General features: G+C 62.5%; 2 protein-coding genes across 7 annotated transcripts in view; one reads left to right on the top strand and one right to left on the bottom strand.

The window, feature by feature from the left end:
• Positions 1-12,500, top strand: part of SHANK1 (SH3 and multiple ankyrin repeat domains 1) — a 55,516-nt gene that overhangs the window by 3,146 nt on the left and 39,870 nt on the right. For 4 of the 6 annotated variants that reach the window (XM_032324386.1, XM_032324385.1, XM_032324381.1 and 1 more), the window contains exons 1-6: positions 6,231-6,345; positions 8,863-9,160; positions 9,373-9,576; positions 10,073-10,144; positions 11,249-11,357; positions 11,452-11,603. In XM_032324386.1, coding sequence (XP_032180277.1) covers positions 8,906-9,160; positions 9,373-9,576; positions 10,073-10,144; positions 11,249-11,357; positions 11,452-11,603 — 792 coding nt within the window. In that variant the 5' untranslated portion in view covers positions 6,231-6,345; positions 8,863-8,905. Of the gene's footprint in view, positions 1-850; positions 922-6,230; positions 6,346-8,862; positions 9,161-9,372; positions 9,577-10,072; positions 10,145-11,248; positions 11,358-11,451; positions 11,604-12,500 lie in introns of those variants that run through there. The other 2 variants (XM_032324382.1, XM_032324383.1) reach the window with 2 other exon arrangements.
• CLEC11A (C-type lectin domain containing 11A) lies at positions 39-2,479 on the bottom strand. The gene is made up of 4 exons (XM_032324396.1): positions 2,060-2,479; positions 1,647-1,833; positions 1,158-1,349; positions 39-728 (listed from the first exon to the last, which is right to left on the bottom strand). The coding sequence occupies exons 1-4, from the start codon at positions 2,204-2,206 to the stop codon at positions 283-285; spliced, it is 972 nt and encodes a 323-aa protein (XP_032180287.1). The 5' UTR covers positions 2,207-2,479; the 3' UTR covers positions 39-282.

Here is a 12,500-nt window from a genome sequence, read left to right as displayed (position 1 = left end):
GGAGACAATAAAAGACCAAAAGTGCCTCCACCGCCCGCTCAAGTCAGATTCCACAAGGCTTTATTGGCGTGTGACTTAGCCTGGTGCCCGCCGCTCCCAAGAAAGACACAGGCGAGGAAGGGCTCTCGGCTCCACAGAAGACTCCCTGGGATCGCCCAGCCAGAGGGAACACGCTTCCATCCGTGGGTAGGGAGAAAAGGAAGGAAGGGCGTACTCGCAGGATGAAACGCCCAGCCAAAGGGCGAGTGGTGGGATGGGCTGGAGACGCGAGGACAAGCCCCGCTAGAAGGGGTACTCGCAGACGTAGTAGAGGCGGCGTTCGCAGTCGTGGTCCCACCAGGAGCCGTCATCCGAGGCTTGCGCCACGCAGTTCTCGAGCGTGCCGCCGTTGGGCTGGTTGGGGCTGAGCGGGTGCGGCGCGGGGCTAGGACCGGCTCCGGGCTCCGGACGGGGCGCGCGGTGCCAAGCGAAGAAGGACACGCGCTGGCCGTTCTCGAAGAGATATAGTCCCTCGGAGCGCCGGTCGTGCACGCCCAGCCACACGGGCCAGTTGTAGGGAGCGAGAGCCCCGCGCAAGTAGCGAGTCAGCGCCTCCATCTGCTGGCGGTCGGCGGGCTGTGCCAGGCTCCCGCCCCGTGCCACGCACCGCGCCTGCGCCGCCGCCTGCGCTTCGAAGTCGCGCGACAGCAGGAAGCACTTGTGGCCAAGGCGCAGCCCCTTCAAGCAACCTGGGGGCGAGGAGGGGCGGGGTCAGGGGACCCGGGGGTAGGGGGGGAAGGCGGGGTCGGAGCCTCCGGGGCGGGGCTGGGAGGAGGCGGGGTCAGAGCCACCGAGAGTAAGGAGGCGGAGAGTTGGGCCCAATGGGGGTGGAGCCAGACGGCTGGAACCGGACTGTAGGGGGCGTGGCGCGGGCCGAGTCGGGTACGCTCCACTGAGCGGTCGGAGCGGGCCTCCCCCTCCGCGGCTCTCCGCATTCACCCTCCCGGCTACTCTAAACTCTCCATAAGCCAACACCCTGCACATCTCTAGGAAACCGCTCGCCCGTAACACCCTGGGTCCTCACGTCTCTTCAGATGTTTCTGGGCCCCCTCCTCCCACCGGTCCTCCACTTGACCCGGATCGTCCCACTTTCCCTGCCCCGCGCGGCGCGGACTCACCCTCTAAGCGGCCATGCTCGCGCTCGGCGCGCCTCTGCGTCTCCTGCAGGGCTTCCACGGCGTCGCGGGTGTCGCTTGCCGCCTCCCGCAGCTGCCGCAGCCCCCGAGTCAACTCGACCACGCGGGTGTCCAACGCGTGCAGACGGACGTGCAGCTGGTGCAGGCCTGCGTCCAGGCCGGCCAGGCGGCCCACTGCGGGTAGACAAGGAGCACGTTGGACGGGACCGGGGAAGCGGAGCTGGCGGACCAAAGGGCCTGGGGGGCAGTTAGGGCTTCTGGGGGTAGAGGTGCGGTGGGCGGCATTCGGGATTTCTGGAAGGTAGGGGCTCTTGGGAGTGCAAGACCAGGCACCCGGAGCTCCCAGGGACGTGAGGGGTGGGGCGCTGGGCGGTGGGCCATTGAAAGGTCCTCGGCCGTGGAAGGACGGTTCGTTTTTTGAGAAAAGGACCACAGAGGCCTGGGGGCAGGGCGGAGCTAATGATTACTCACGGATATAAGTGACGGTGTCCTCAGGGGTGGGAGAGGGGCTAGGGCTAGAGGAGGGCGTTAGCGTTGTTTCCTCCTCTTCCTCCCCCTGACCGTCCTCCTCGGTCCCCCAGGTCTCTTTGTCTTCAGGGGTTCCCTCGGGGTTTTCGTCCCCCCTCCCAGCGGGCAATCCCAGGGCCTCCTGCAAATGCTGAGGCGGGGGAGGGATGGTTAGGGCCAGCCCTGCTGCGTTCAGACGCCCCACACGCTCCAACCACCCCTTTCCAGCAGTGAGCCTTGCCCCTGAGTCCCTTGTCGGAATCCATCATCCCCATCCTTTGAGCCTGCCCCATCACTCTCCCTTGCCTATTTCCCTAACCCGGTAATACCCTCCTTCCAACACCCACAGTTCCCCATCAAAGTCCCAAGCAACTCACCTTCAGCATCAGGGCTTCCCTTTCCCGCTCCTCCTCTTGGGCGCCTCCCCAGACCCCCTCCCACTCCCTGTCCGCTCCTCGAGCCCCGTGGCTAAAGCCCAGGAGCTGAGGGACCACCAGGGCCCCAAGCAGCCAAGCTGCCTGCATCAGGCTGAGCTCTGCAGCTCCCAAGGCGGCAGATGGATGTCTCTGGGCGCTGGGAAGTGCGTGCAAATCACTAGCCCCTGGTTTCTGCCTTTCCCAGCTTCTCTCCGGTCCCCTTCTTCCCAGCTCCTGTCTCTGTCCACCGGTCTGTTCGTCCGTTGGTCTCTGCTCCTCTGTGTGTGTGTCTCTCTCCGCCTCTCTTGGCTCCCTTGAGGCCCTGCCTCTGTGGCCGGAAACCTCCAACGTTCCAAAGCCTGGATCCCGCCTTGGGTCTCCCCACATACCCCCCTCTTCCCGCTTTCCAGAGCTCACTTCCGCTCTGCCCTTTCCTTCCACCATGGCCAAAAGCTCAGATGGCCCGAAGAGGAAGGAGCTGGTTCTCCAAGGGATCTTGGGGACATGACCTGTGCCCAGGAACACCCTCAGGGGGTTCTTGGGGCTTGGCCCTGCTCCCTACTCCTCCTGGCCACTCTTCAGGAGCAGGGAGACTGCAGGGTCTCCATAAGGTTTTTATTACCCTGTGACCACCATTGCCCACGCACCCTGCTGGAGGAGGCTTTCCCAGGATTCACAGGCTCTAGGGCGCCTCCTGCCCCCAGATCTCCCATCCTGGCCTCAAGCCCTTGCCCCAAGATGAAAATGAGTGTATGTGCCTGTCTGTGGGGACACATATGGAGAGTATGCATGTCACTGTGCAGGCAACTCTAGAAGGTGGGGTTCTGGGATTCATTGGCTGTACTCTCCTGGAAGCCTCTGGCAGGCGCAGGCCCTGGGTGGGGCAATGCTGGGGACTCCAGCCCCCACCTACCAGCAGACAGTAGGGCAAAAGGGAGGGGGGAAGGGGGGGTGGGTGGTGATCGAGGACACTTCCTCCAGGAGGTGGAGTAGACAGTCGCAGGGCTCACTGTGTGGCGTTCTGAGCATTCAGCCATGCCTGCCTCGCGGTGCCTGCCTGCCTCGGTGCCTCGCCTCCTGCCTGGACCACTGCAGTCACCACCTCCTGGCTCTCTCCCTCCTTTCTCCTGAGCCCCTCCAATCCACACTGCTTGCCGCAGCCAGAGCAATGCTTCCAAACCATAAATCAGATCACGTCACTCCCCACTCCCCTGCTCCCCCAGCTTCCCATCATATGCAGGAGGGAAGCCAAACCCTGTCCTCAGCAGGGGCCTGGATTGCCCAGTGGGAAGCTGGGAAGGATGGGTCCTTGGCACCTCGGCAAGCTCATCACCCACCCTTCCCCTTGTCCCCCAGGCTCCAGCCACACCGCCTCTCCACTGTTTCCTGAATGCCAGGCTCCTTCCTACCTCAAGCTTTTGCACTAGCCTTTTGCTCCTTCTAGATCCTCTTCCCACAGCTCCTTCTCATTATGAAGGTCTCAGCTCAGTGAGGCCTTCTCGATCATATCCAAGGAAGCTGCACTTCTACAACTTAACAGCCCATTTTATCTTGTTGGTCTAATCAAGACTGGATTGTCTTGTTTGTTCATTTCCTCGTTTGTTGTCCGTCTCCTGCCAACCAAGGCAGGCATTCCTGTTCATTGCTGCATCCCCAGAGCGAGGACAAGGCCAACCTAGCACACAGTAGGTGCTCAATCAGTCTGCTCCGTGAGGAAAGAAATAGCCATTCCTGGTAGGGTAACAGCTCAGCCAAAGGCTGAAGGCTGGACCACTGTGTTTAGGTGGCATCCCAAGTTCCATGGGGCAGGGGCACAGGGGCACGCTGGGGAGGGGCTGGTGGTCACCAGGGTGGAGGTGGTGAGGGCAATAAGAGAGAAGCTGCAGACATAAGGGAAGCAGGAGGCCAGGCCAGGCCCACTCTCTGCCAGACCCGTGAGTCATGCAGGGCTTTCCCGGCTGAGGCCTGGCTGGTTGTGCCAGCCGCCATGGAGCTCAGCAGCCTGGGACTGCAGGGCCCACTCTTCAAGGGATGAAACTGAGGCTCAGAGAAGGGACGATGCAGCCTGCTGGAGGTCACCAGCATGGCAACAACTAGCCAAGGCTTTTAGCTCTAAGCAAGGGCAGGGCATGGGCCCTCAGCTGCTGGGAGCCCCTGGAGGGGGCTTGGAAATCCACTCCTCCAACCTTCCCTTTTCCAAGAAAGCAGAAGGCAGTGTGGCATGAGGGCAGGTTACTCACCCCCTGAGCCTTTCGGGTGCCTCTTAGGGGCCTGAGGACCCCTCGCTAGCAGCTAGAGCCCTCGAGAGAACGCACAGGCTAGGAAAGGCCTCGTAAACTGTAGAGGAACACACAGCCTCTCTCACTGCTGGTGCCAGTGTAGGCAGCTGTTCTCTCCCTGGGCCCAGATGCTCGCCACCTGGGCTGGTATATGCATGCAGAGCGGGGCCTCCTGGGGCAGGGCTGGCTCATCCCTGGTACCCTGGAGCCCACAGCTGGAGACTTGGCCAGAGGTGTCTCTGAACTGCCCTCTGCAGGTGCCTGTGCTCCAGCTGGCTGCTCTGGAGGCGCTGGTGGAGCTGGAAGAAGGATAGGAGCTTGGGCTCTGGGGACAGTCTTACCATTGCCCTATGGGACCTGCCCTGTCTCTCTGAGATGTTCCCAGCACCAGAGACCTGAGCTGTGAGGGGACCTTGGGAGCGTCTGTGTACAATGAAGGAGGACATGCCTTGATGTTGTGCCTAGCCGTGAACGGCAGCGTGAACGGCAGCAGTGTAAAGACTGAGCCAGCTGCCCATCCCTGGTCCTTGGTGTCACTTCTTCAGAGCTAGGTGACCTTGGACACCAAGTCACTTAGCTTCTCTGTGCCCCAGTTTCTCCCTCTGGAAAATGGGGATGGTGAAAGTCCCCACAGTCCATAGGACTGGTGACAGTCAGTTGACAGTCAGGAGCAGAACCTGGCACATGCGAAGTGCTCAGGAAATGTCAGCTAGGGAGGGGAGCTAAGGCACAGGGCTGTGCATCTAAATGGGCACGTGCACACCTGTGTGATGGATGGTGGGGGGGTGAGATGGGACCGCATGCACACTACCCCTCACAATTGCGAGTGTCCATTTCTGGATTGCACGTGAGTGGGAGATCAGAGCATCCTGCACGCCCCTGCGGGGGTGGGGGGAGAATGCTGTGTGGCGCGTGTGCTCTGGCACGCTGGTGTGATATGTGCATGTTGTAGCTGGGTGTGTTTGTGGTGATGTACACTCAGGTATGTTAGGTCATGCATGCCCAGCAGAGTGTATGTGGGGGGAACGTGCGACCGTGCAGGGCCAGCTAGTGACTCTAAGCACCTGTGCCTTGGGGGAAGGGGCGTGTGTGTGTGTGTGTGTGTGTGTGTGTGTGTGTGTGTGTGTTTGGGGCGACGGAATTCTATAGCTCTCACAATCCAGTTTGGAGGTTTAGAGTCTAGCGACAAATATTTATTGCGCCCTACTGTGTGCAGCCGGGTTGGGAAGCGCTGTGGGAGGGGTGGTCCTGGAGTGTGTGTGTGTGTGTGTGTGTCTGTCTGTTTGTCTGTGGATCTGTACCCTTAGGGGGGCGGGGCCCCATGGTCCGGGTAGAGGGGCAAGCAAGGGTAGAGCCGGGTTGGGTTATCTGGTGGCGATGGGGCGTGGTGGGGGAGGGCAGGGGGAGGGGGCGGAGCCGGCGGGGGGGGGGATGGGCGAGGTTTGGGGGCGCGGGGAGGGGCGATGTCTCCTCCGCCGGCTCTGGAGGGAGGGGAGAGGGCGGAGGGAGGGGAGGGAGGGAGAGAGAGGGAGGGAGGGAGAGAGAGACAGGGCGAGGGAGAGACAGTGAGAGCTAGAGAGCGAGAAGGGAGGCAGAGGAGGCGCGGAGCGGGCGGCGGCGGCGGCGGCGGCGGCGGCCTGAGGAAGAGGAGGAGGAAGAGCAGGCGGAGACGCCGCGCCCGGAGCCGGCCGGACCGAGTCGGGGGCGGGCTAGCCCGGAGGGGCGCGGCGACCGCGGCAGAAGGGGGGGCGCTCTGCGGATGGCCAGGCCCGGCCCGCGGGGGGGGTGAGGTCCTCGGCCCCCCCGCCCTCCCCCCCGGCCCCCGCCCGCCCCCTCCCCGGCCCGCTCGCCCTCCGGGGCGGTGGGGCATGGCCTGAGGGTCCCCCGTTTCCGGGGGGGTGGGGGGTGGGGGGAGGGGGGAGGGGCCGCGGGCGCCGCCGACCGGGACTCAGCAGCCCCGCCAGGCAGGTAAGGGGGCCGAAAACCCGGGGGTTTGGGGGAACTGCGGGGCCGGGGCCGGGGCCGCGGGAGGGGGCGGGGGCGCCCCGGACGTCCTTGGCCGCTCGCCGGGCTCCGGGCCCGGGAGTGCGATGGGGGGTGGGGGTGAGGAGGGGAGCGTTGCCCCGGGCGACGCCAAATTGGGTTACGCCCCAGTCCCCGGTGCCCCGTCCCATATACCAGACTTGAGGCGAGGATGAGCCCCCCAACCCCCGCCAGTAAGGCCCCCAGCCCAAGCCCGCTTCCCCGCGCTCCCAGGCCGAGGGCTCTTTCGCTGTACCCACCTCCTGGCCCTGCCTGGCCACTCCCCCGCCTCACCCACCCCAGCTTTCCAGTGCCCACAGACCCCTTCTGCAGCCCCACCGCGCGAGGCCCCTCCCCCAGGTCACCCTGGTTCTCTGCCCCTCCATCGGGGGTCTGGGCCTTGGCCTCCTCCGCCCCCTTCGACCCCCTCTAGCTCTGGCTTCTCCTCCTAGGCTCCTCCAATCCCCTCCCACCCTGTTCACAAGCTCCCTTCATCCCCACCGTCTCCTCTCCCTTCACCACCGGCCGGCGCGCCCCCTCGGCTCCCGCCTCCGAGTCCCGCTCCCGGGTGCCCCCGCCCCCTCTCCCCGGCCCGTGGCTCTCCCCCACCGGTTTTTCGGCCCCAGCCCCGGCTCTTCTCCCCGCCTTTCCCCGCCTCTCTCCGCCTCCATTCATTCTCCCGGCCCCGCTCTCGGCCACACCAGCTGCCCCCTATCCCCCCGCAGCCTCCCAGGGCACCCCCTCTCTCCCCTTCTCCACACCCCCCCCCCGCCGATTCCTCAGCCCGTCTCAGTACCAGCTGCGTGCCAGCTATTCTTAGCCGCGGAGCGTTTGATTCATGCCGCCCCGGCGGAGTGTGCCCGCTCCCTCCCTCGGGCCTGAGGGGGAGGGGCCGGAGCTGGTCTGGGGGGTTGGGGGCAGCCGCACGCGCGGGGGTGCCCGGGCCAGCTTTGCTTTCATCCCCCAGGCCACCCCATTAGTGCCCGCTTGAGGCTGGGGGTCAGCCAGGGTCAGCCGAGGGGGAGTGGCAGCGGGCTCCGGGTCCGGAGGTGGGATGTGGAATCCGGCGGGTTGGAGGCTGGGGGGCCTCTGCAAGGGCAAGGTGAGGCAGCTCTGCTGGGTGCCTGGGGGGTGGGGGGGGGGCTTCGCAGCCTGGCCACTCATGGGGGAGGGGTTGGCCAGCTCGCGATTAAGCTGCTCGCTCACCCACAGCTCTTGGAACTGTCCTCTTCGCACACTCATTTTGTCTTCCCTCCCCCAACCCCCCAGCCCATCCCCACTCCCCCAAAGTCAGCAGTACCCTCCACTGCTTCCCATCTCCATGGCAACGGTGCAGGAGCTGGGCCTGGTGTGGGGGGGAGGGACCAGACCAGACATTCTGGTTTCCGGTGCTGGGGTGGGAGACTGGGAGAAGAAGAGGGAGGCGGACCCCATTTGGCACCTAGGCTTACAAGGCCGCCTCAGGAGAGAATAGTGGAGATCTGGAGATGACCTCCCACCTCAGTCCCCAAGACCATCACCCCGCTTCTTAGCCACCCTCCCAGCCCCCCAGGCCCCCTCCGAGTGGATCCACCAGTACCAGGCAATGCCAATCGCCCTGTCCTGTAGTGTCAGTGCCCAGATGTGCCCGCAGGTTATCCACAGCCACCCCACGCTGACCCAGGCCACTGTACTACCAGCACCAGTCAGCCCTCCCAGGCCCGTCTCCCCACCCACCTGCACCCCTCTCAGGATGCCCCGAACGGCCTGCAGAGGCCACGTCTTGTGGTTCCCTGAGGGATGCCCCATGTGTGATCCTCTGCCCCATGACACCCGCATCTGAGTGTCCCTGCTCCCCTGGGACACTGATTCCCAGCAGTCCTCTGCACACGTTGTCAGCCACACTTCAGTGAAGTCACCAGTTCCACCCGCTCCCGGGCACCACTCCCGGGCACCACGCGGCCTCCCACTTCTGCCGCCCCAGGCTCACAGTGCCTCTGTCTCCCCAATACTACATCCCAGCCTCCCACCACCAGCTATCCAGGAGGCTGACAGGAGGGACCCGGGTGAGGGGCTAGGCTGGGTGGGGCCAGGAGGCCAGGATGCCGGTGGGTCGTCCACCTGTCTGTCCTCAGCTAATTTTAGCTGCATTTTCCGTGGCCTGCCAAAGTGGGCCAGTAGCTCCCGCGGTGATTCTGCGGTTTCTGGGACACTGCCATGCTGGGTCAGCGGCAAAGTGGGGCGCAGGAGGGGTGGGGGGCTGCGAGCAGGGCCAAGGGCAGGGAAGGAGACGCGTTGGAAGCATGGTAGTGATGGGCGTGTGTGAGCAGAGATGGCAGGAGTATCTGGGGGTGTGTCCAACCTCCTTCCTGGCTGCATGGGGCACGTAGGGTAGCGGCCCTAGACTGCTTGTCCACGACTTGCCTGTGGCCTCGGAAGAGTCCCAGGCTTTCCATCTGACAGCCGCCCTTGGCCCCCCGGCAGCCGCCTGTGATGCTGCTGTCCCCTGTCGCCCCGTGGCCCCACGATGACCCACAGCCCCGCGTCAAGCGAGGACGAGGAACGCCACAGTGCCAGCGAGTGTCCCGAGGGGGGCTCAGAGTCCGACAGCTCCCCAGACGGGCCCAGCAGAGGCCCCCGGGGGACCCGGGGCCAGGGCAGCGGAGCACCTGGTAGTCTGGCCTCCACCCGAGGCCTCCAGGGCCGCTCCATGTCTGTCCCAGACGACGCCCACTTCAGCATGATGGTCTTCAGGATTGGCATCCCGGACCTGCACCAGACAGTGAGTGACCTACCAACTGCCCGCTAGCCGGGAGGGCCCTGGGACCCCAACCCACAGGAGGAGGCTTCTGGTGCGGGGCATCCTCCCACTTGGGCCCCCTCTCCAGACCCCCACAGCATCCCCTCAACCCAGGGTCCCTGTCCTGTCCCCAGAATCACCCCCACCCCCTCTCCAAACCAGCTCAGGCTCCTCCCTGTCACCTTCCCAACCAGAAATGTCTGCGCTTCAACCCTGATGCCACCATCTGGACAGCCAAGCAGCAGGTGCTCTGCGCCCTGAGCGAGAGCCTGCAGGACGTGCTTAACTACGGTCTGTTCCAGCCGGCCACCTCAGGCCGCGATGCCAACTTCCTGGAGGAGGAGCGGCTGCTCCGGGAGTACCCTCAGTCTTTTGAGAAGGGGGTGCCCTACCTGGAGGTGAGGCCCACAGTCTGCCCAGCTTGGTCACAGAGGAGAGAAGGCAGGCCCCGTTGTTTTCCCCATCATGCCCTTGCAAGGGAAAAGCCGGTGGGCTCTTCCAGATCTCCTTCTCAGCGGTAGAGTCAGAGAGGCCTGAGTTCAAAGGACAACCTATTCTGCCTCTGACCAACAGAGTGGCCTTGGGCAAGTCACTTCCCTGCCCCAAGCTTCTCCTCGCCTTTCAAAGTGGGAAAGGATTCACAATTACATAGGTGTTCTAGAACATTCTGTGCGGGGTCCAGACTCCCACTCCTCCAAGTCAGGGGTTGCAGTCCACATACTTCACAGCAGCCCCGCACTCCTCAGCCTGCCCAGCCGAGGTTCCAGGGTTGTTTCCACCTTGACCCTGAGATGACCAGCCCTCCTCCCCCTAGCTCAAAAAGAGTCCAGCCTCCTCCCCAAGTCCCTGATTCCAAATCTCTGTGTCTCTCCCCTCATACCCCCCTGGCCACAGTTCCGTTATAAGACCCGGGTTTACAAGCAGACCAACCTGGATGAGAAGCAGCTGGCCAAATTGCACACGAAGGTGAGAGAACCCTGCTGGAGCTTACCCACCAACATCCCGCACAGAGACCGGGACCCCCCCACTTTCCCACTTCCTCTCCCACCTCTTCCCCACAGCCTTCCACACTCCCCAGCCCCTTCTGTTCCTCTGCCAGGCTCCCCCATTAGCTCGAGATGCTGTCTTGCATTTGGGACTGCCCCAAATGCCACCCCTTTTTCTCCATCATAGCCCTTCTTCATTCCCCTCTCTGCCTCTCATTGCTCTGGCCAGGTCCCCCTATTTCCCCCTTCCTCTTACTTTCTTCTTCCTTGGACTCTGCTATCTCATATCTGGGTCCCCCATATCCACGCAGAGCCCCTGCTTCCCCCCACTTGGCCTGAACTCCGACACACAGTGTCCCTCTGCCTCAGGGCTGTTTCTGAGATATTCCACAGTTCCCCCACTCCTATAGCCTAAACTTTCCCGGGATGTCTCCCACCCCCGGCCACATGGAGCCATGTTGCCCTCCAGGCCTCTGACCATATATATGTCTCTTGTGTCTCCCCTGGTCCCCTAAGACCTGGGAGGAAACCAGGGGGCTGCTTTAGCCAGAGGTGAAGAGAAGGCTTCCTGACACTTGGGAAAAAAGCCTTTGTCCCCTCCTCATGCCCCATCCTGACCCCTTCATGCATTCTTCTCTGTCCTCCCCCAAATATTCATCCCTCCAGACCTGCACCAGCCACTCTGGTAGCCACTGGCCACATATGGCTCCCAAGTACTTACGGTGCGGCAGGTCCAAACTGAGCCTCGCTGCCCGTGTGAAATGCCCATGGATTTTGAAGATTCGGTGCCCAAAAGAGTAAACTCTCTCCTTGATACATTTCCTATGGATTAGCTGTTGATGCGGTAGTATGTTGGCTAGATTAGGTTAAAAAGATAGGTCATTAAGATGAATTTTGGTACAATCAACAGTGCGCCTTCCTCTTTTTTTTTTTTTTTTTTTTTTTTTAAAAGGTGGCTCCTAGAGACTTTCCAATGCCCCATGCGGCTCGCTGTGTATTTCCACTGGCCAGCTCTGCTTGGGACCCTAGCTTTTTTCCCTTGCTCCCTGACCGGCCTGTCTTCTCTCTCTTGTCCATGGCTCAGACGGGGTTGAAGAAGTTCCTGGAGTACGTGCAGCTCGGGACGTCTGACAAGGTGGCGCGGCTGCTGGACAAGGGGCTGGACCCCAATTATCATGACTCAGATTCAGGAGGTAGGGAGGGAACCAAGTGCTTTGGAAGAGGTTTGGTGGGGAACCTAAAATGAGGCATAAGGGCTGCATGTGACTGGCCTTTCCTGCCCCTTAGAGACCCCCCTGACTTTGGCTGCCCAGACGGAAGGCTCCGTGGAAGTGATTCGAACCCTGTGCCTGGGAGGGGCCCACATCGACTTCCGAGCCCGGGATGGCATGACAGCACTGCACAAAGCTGCATGTGCCCGTCATTGCCTCGCTCTCACGGTGAGGTGCCAGACCCCCGGGACCCTCCCCCAGACTGCAGTGGTCCCCTAACAGGTTGAACTGCAGCGAGTTGCCCCAGACCCAGCCTCCTCCTCCCTTTCATCTCTCTTGACCCCACAAGACCATCTGGTCTCCCCCTTTGCCTCTCATCTCGCCTCGTGGATGTCCCCTCCCACGTCCCCGTGGGGATGCCACTTCTGCTCTTCCCTCAGACTCCTCTCCCTTTCCCGTTTGTTCTCTCTCAAGCCTCAGTTCTTTAGATTAGTTAAAAATAGTCTCTCTTCGTGTCCCAAATACAAAGCCCCTTTCCAGAGCCTGACACACACACAACCCCCGTGCTCACTCCTCCAAGGGACTCTGAGACCCTCTGCTGCTCCCCGGGTGCACCCACCCTGCGGGGCACTGTCACACGGAGCTTTCCCCCGGAAGAGCCCAGGGAGATCCTAATATCTATACTCTCCTGCTACCCAGACATTCTGGCTCCCTCTGACCCAGCTCACCCCCAACCTTGCCTCTGTCTCCCTGAAGTGTCGACCCTCCCTCCTCTGTTCCTTAAAGCACACCATGAGCTACCTGCTGGGCCCCCAGATGCAGACAGTGCTCCGTGTGCTCACACACATTCCCTGCAAACACAGCCCGTCCACATACCTTCCCCAGGCACTGCCCCCCATACCTCCGGATGCAGCCCCTCACCTACCCTTCCGGCCTGGGGCTCATTCCCCTTCTCTCAGAAGCAGACGCAGCCCTTCCCCATGCTTTGTGACTAAAATGCACTTTCCCAGGTAGATGAACCCGCATCTCCACTTTAAAATCCTCTTCCTCTCCCCTCACCCCCATGGCACTTGATCCCTCTTCGTACACAGGTCAGGATAGACCGCCTCCAGAGATATGTAGCTG

This window comes from Mustela erminea, chromosome 19 (genome assembly GCF_009829155.1).
Source record: "Mustela erminea isolate mMusErm1 chromosome 19, mMusErm1.Pri, whole genome shotgun sequence".
Lineage (NCBI taxonomy): Eukaryota > Metazoa > Chordata > Mammalia > Carnivora > Mustelidae > Mustela > Mustela erminea.
The sequence above is the reverse complement of the archived record's forward strand: the minus strand, read 5'-3'. Positions and strand labels throughout refer to the sequence as shown.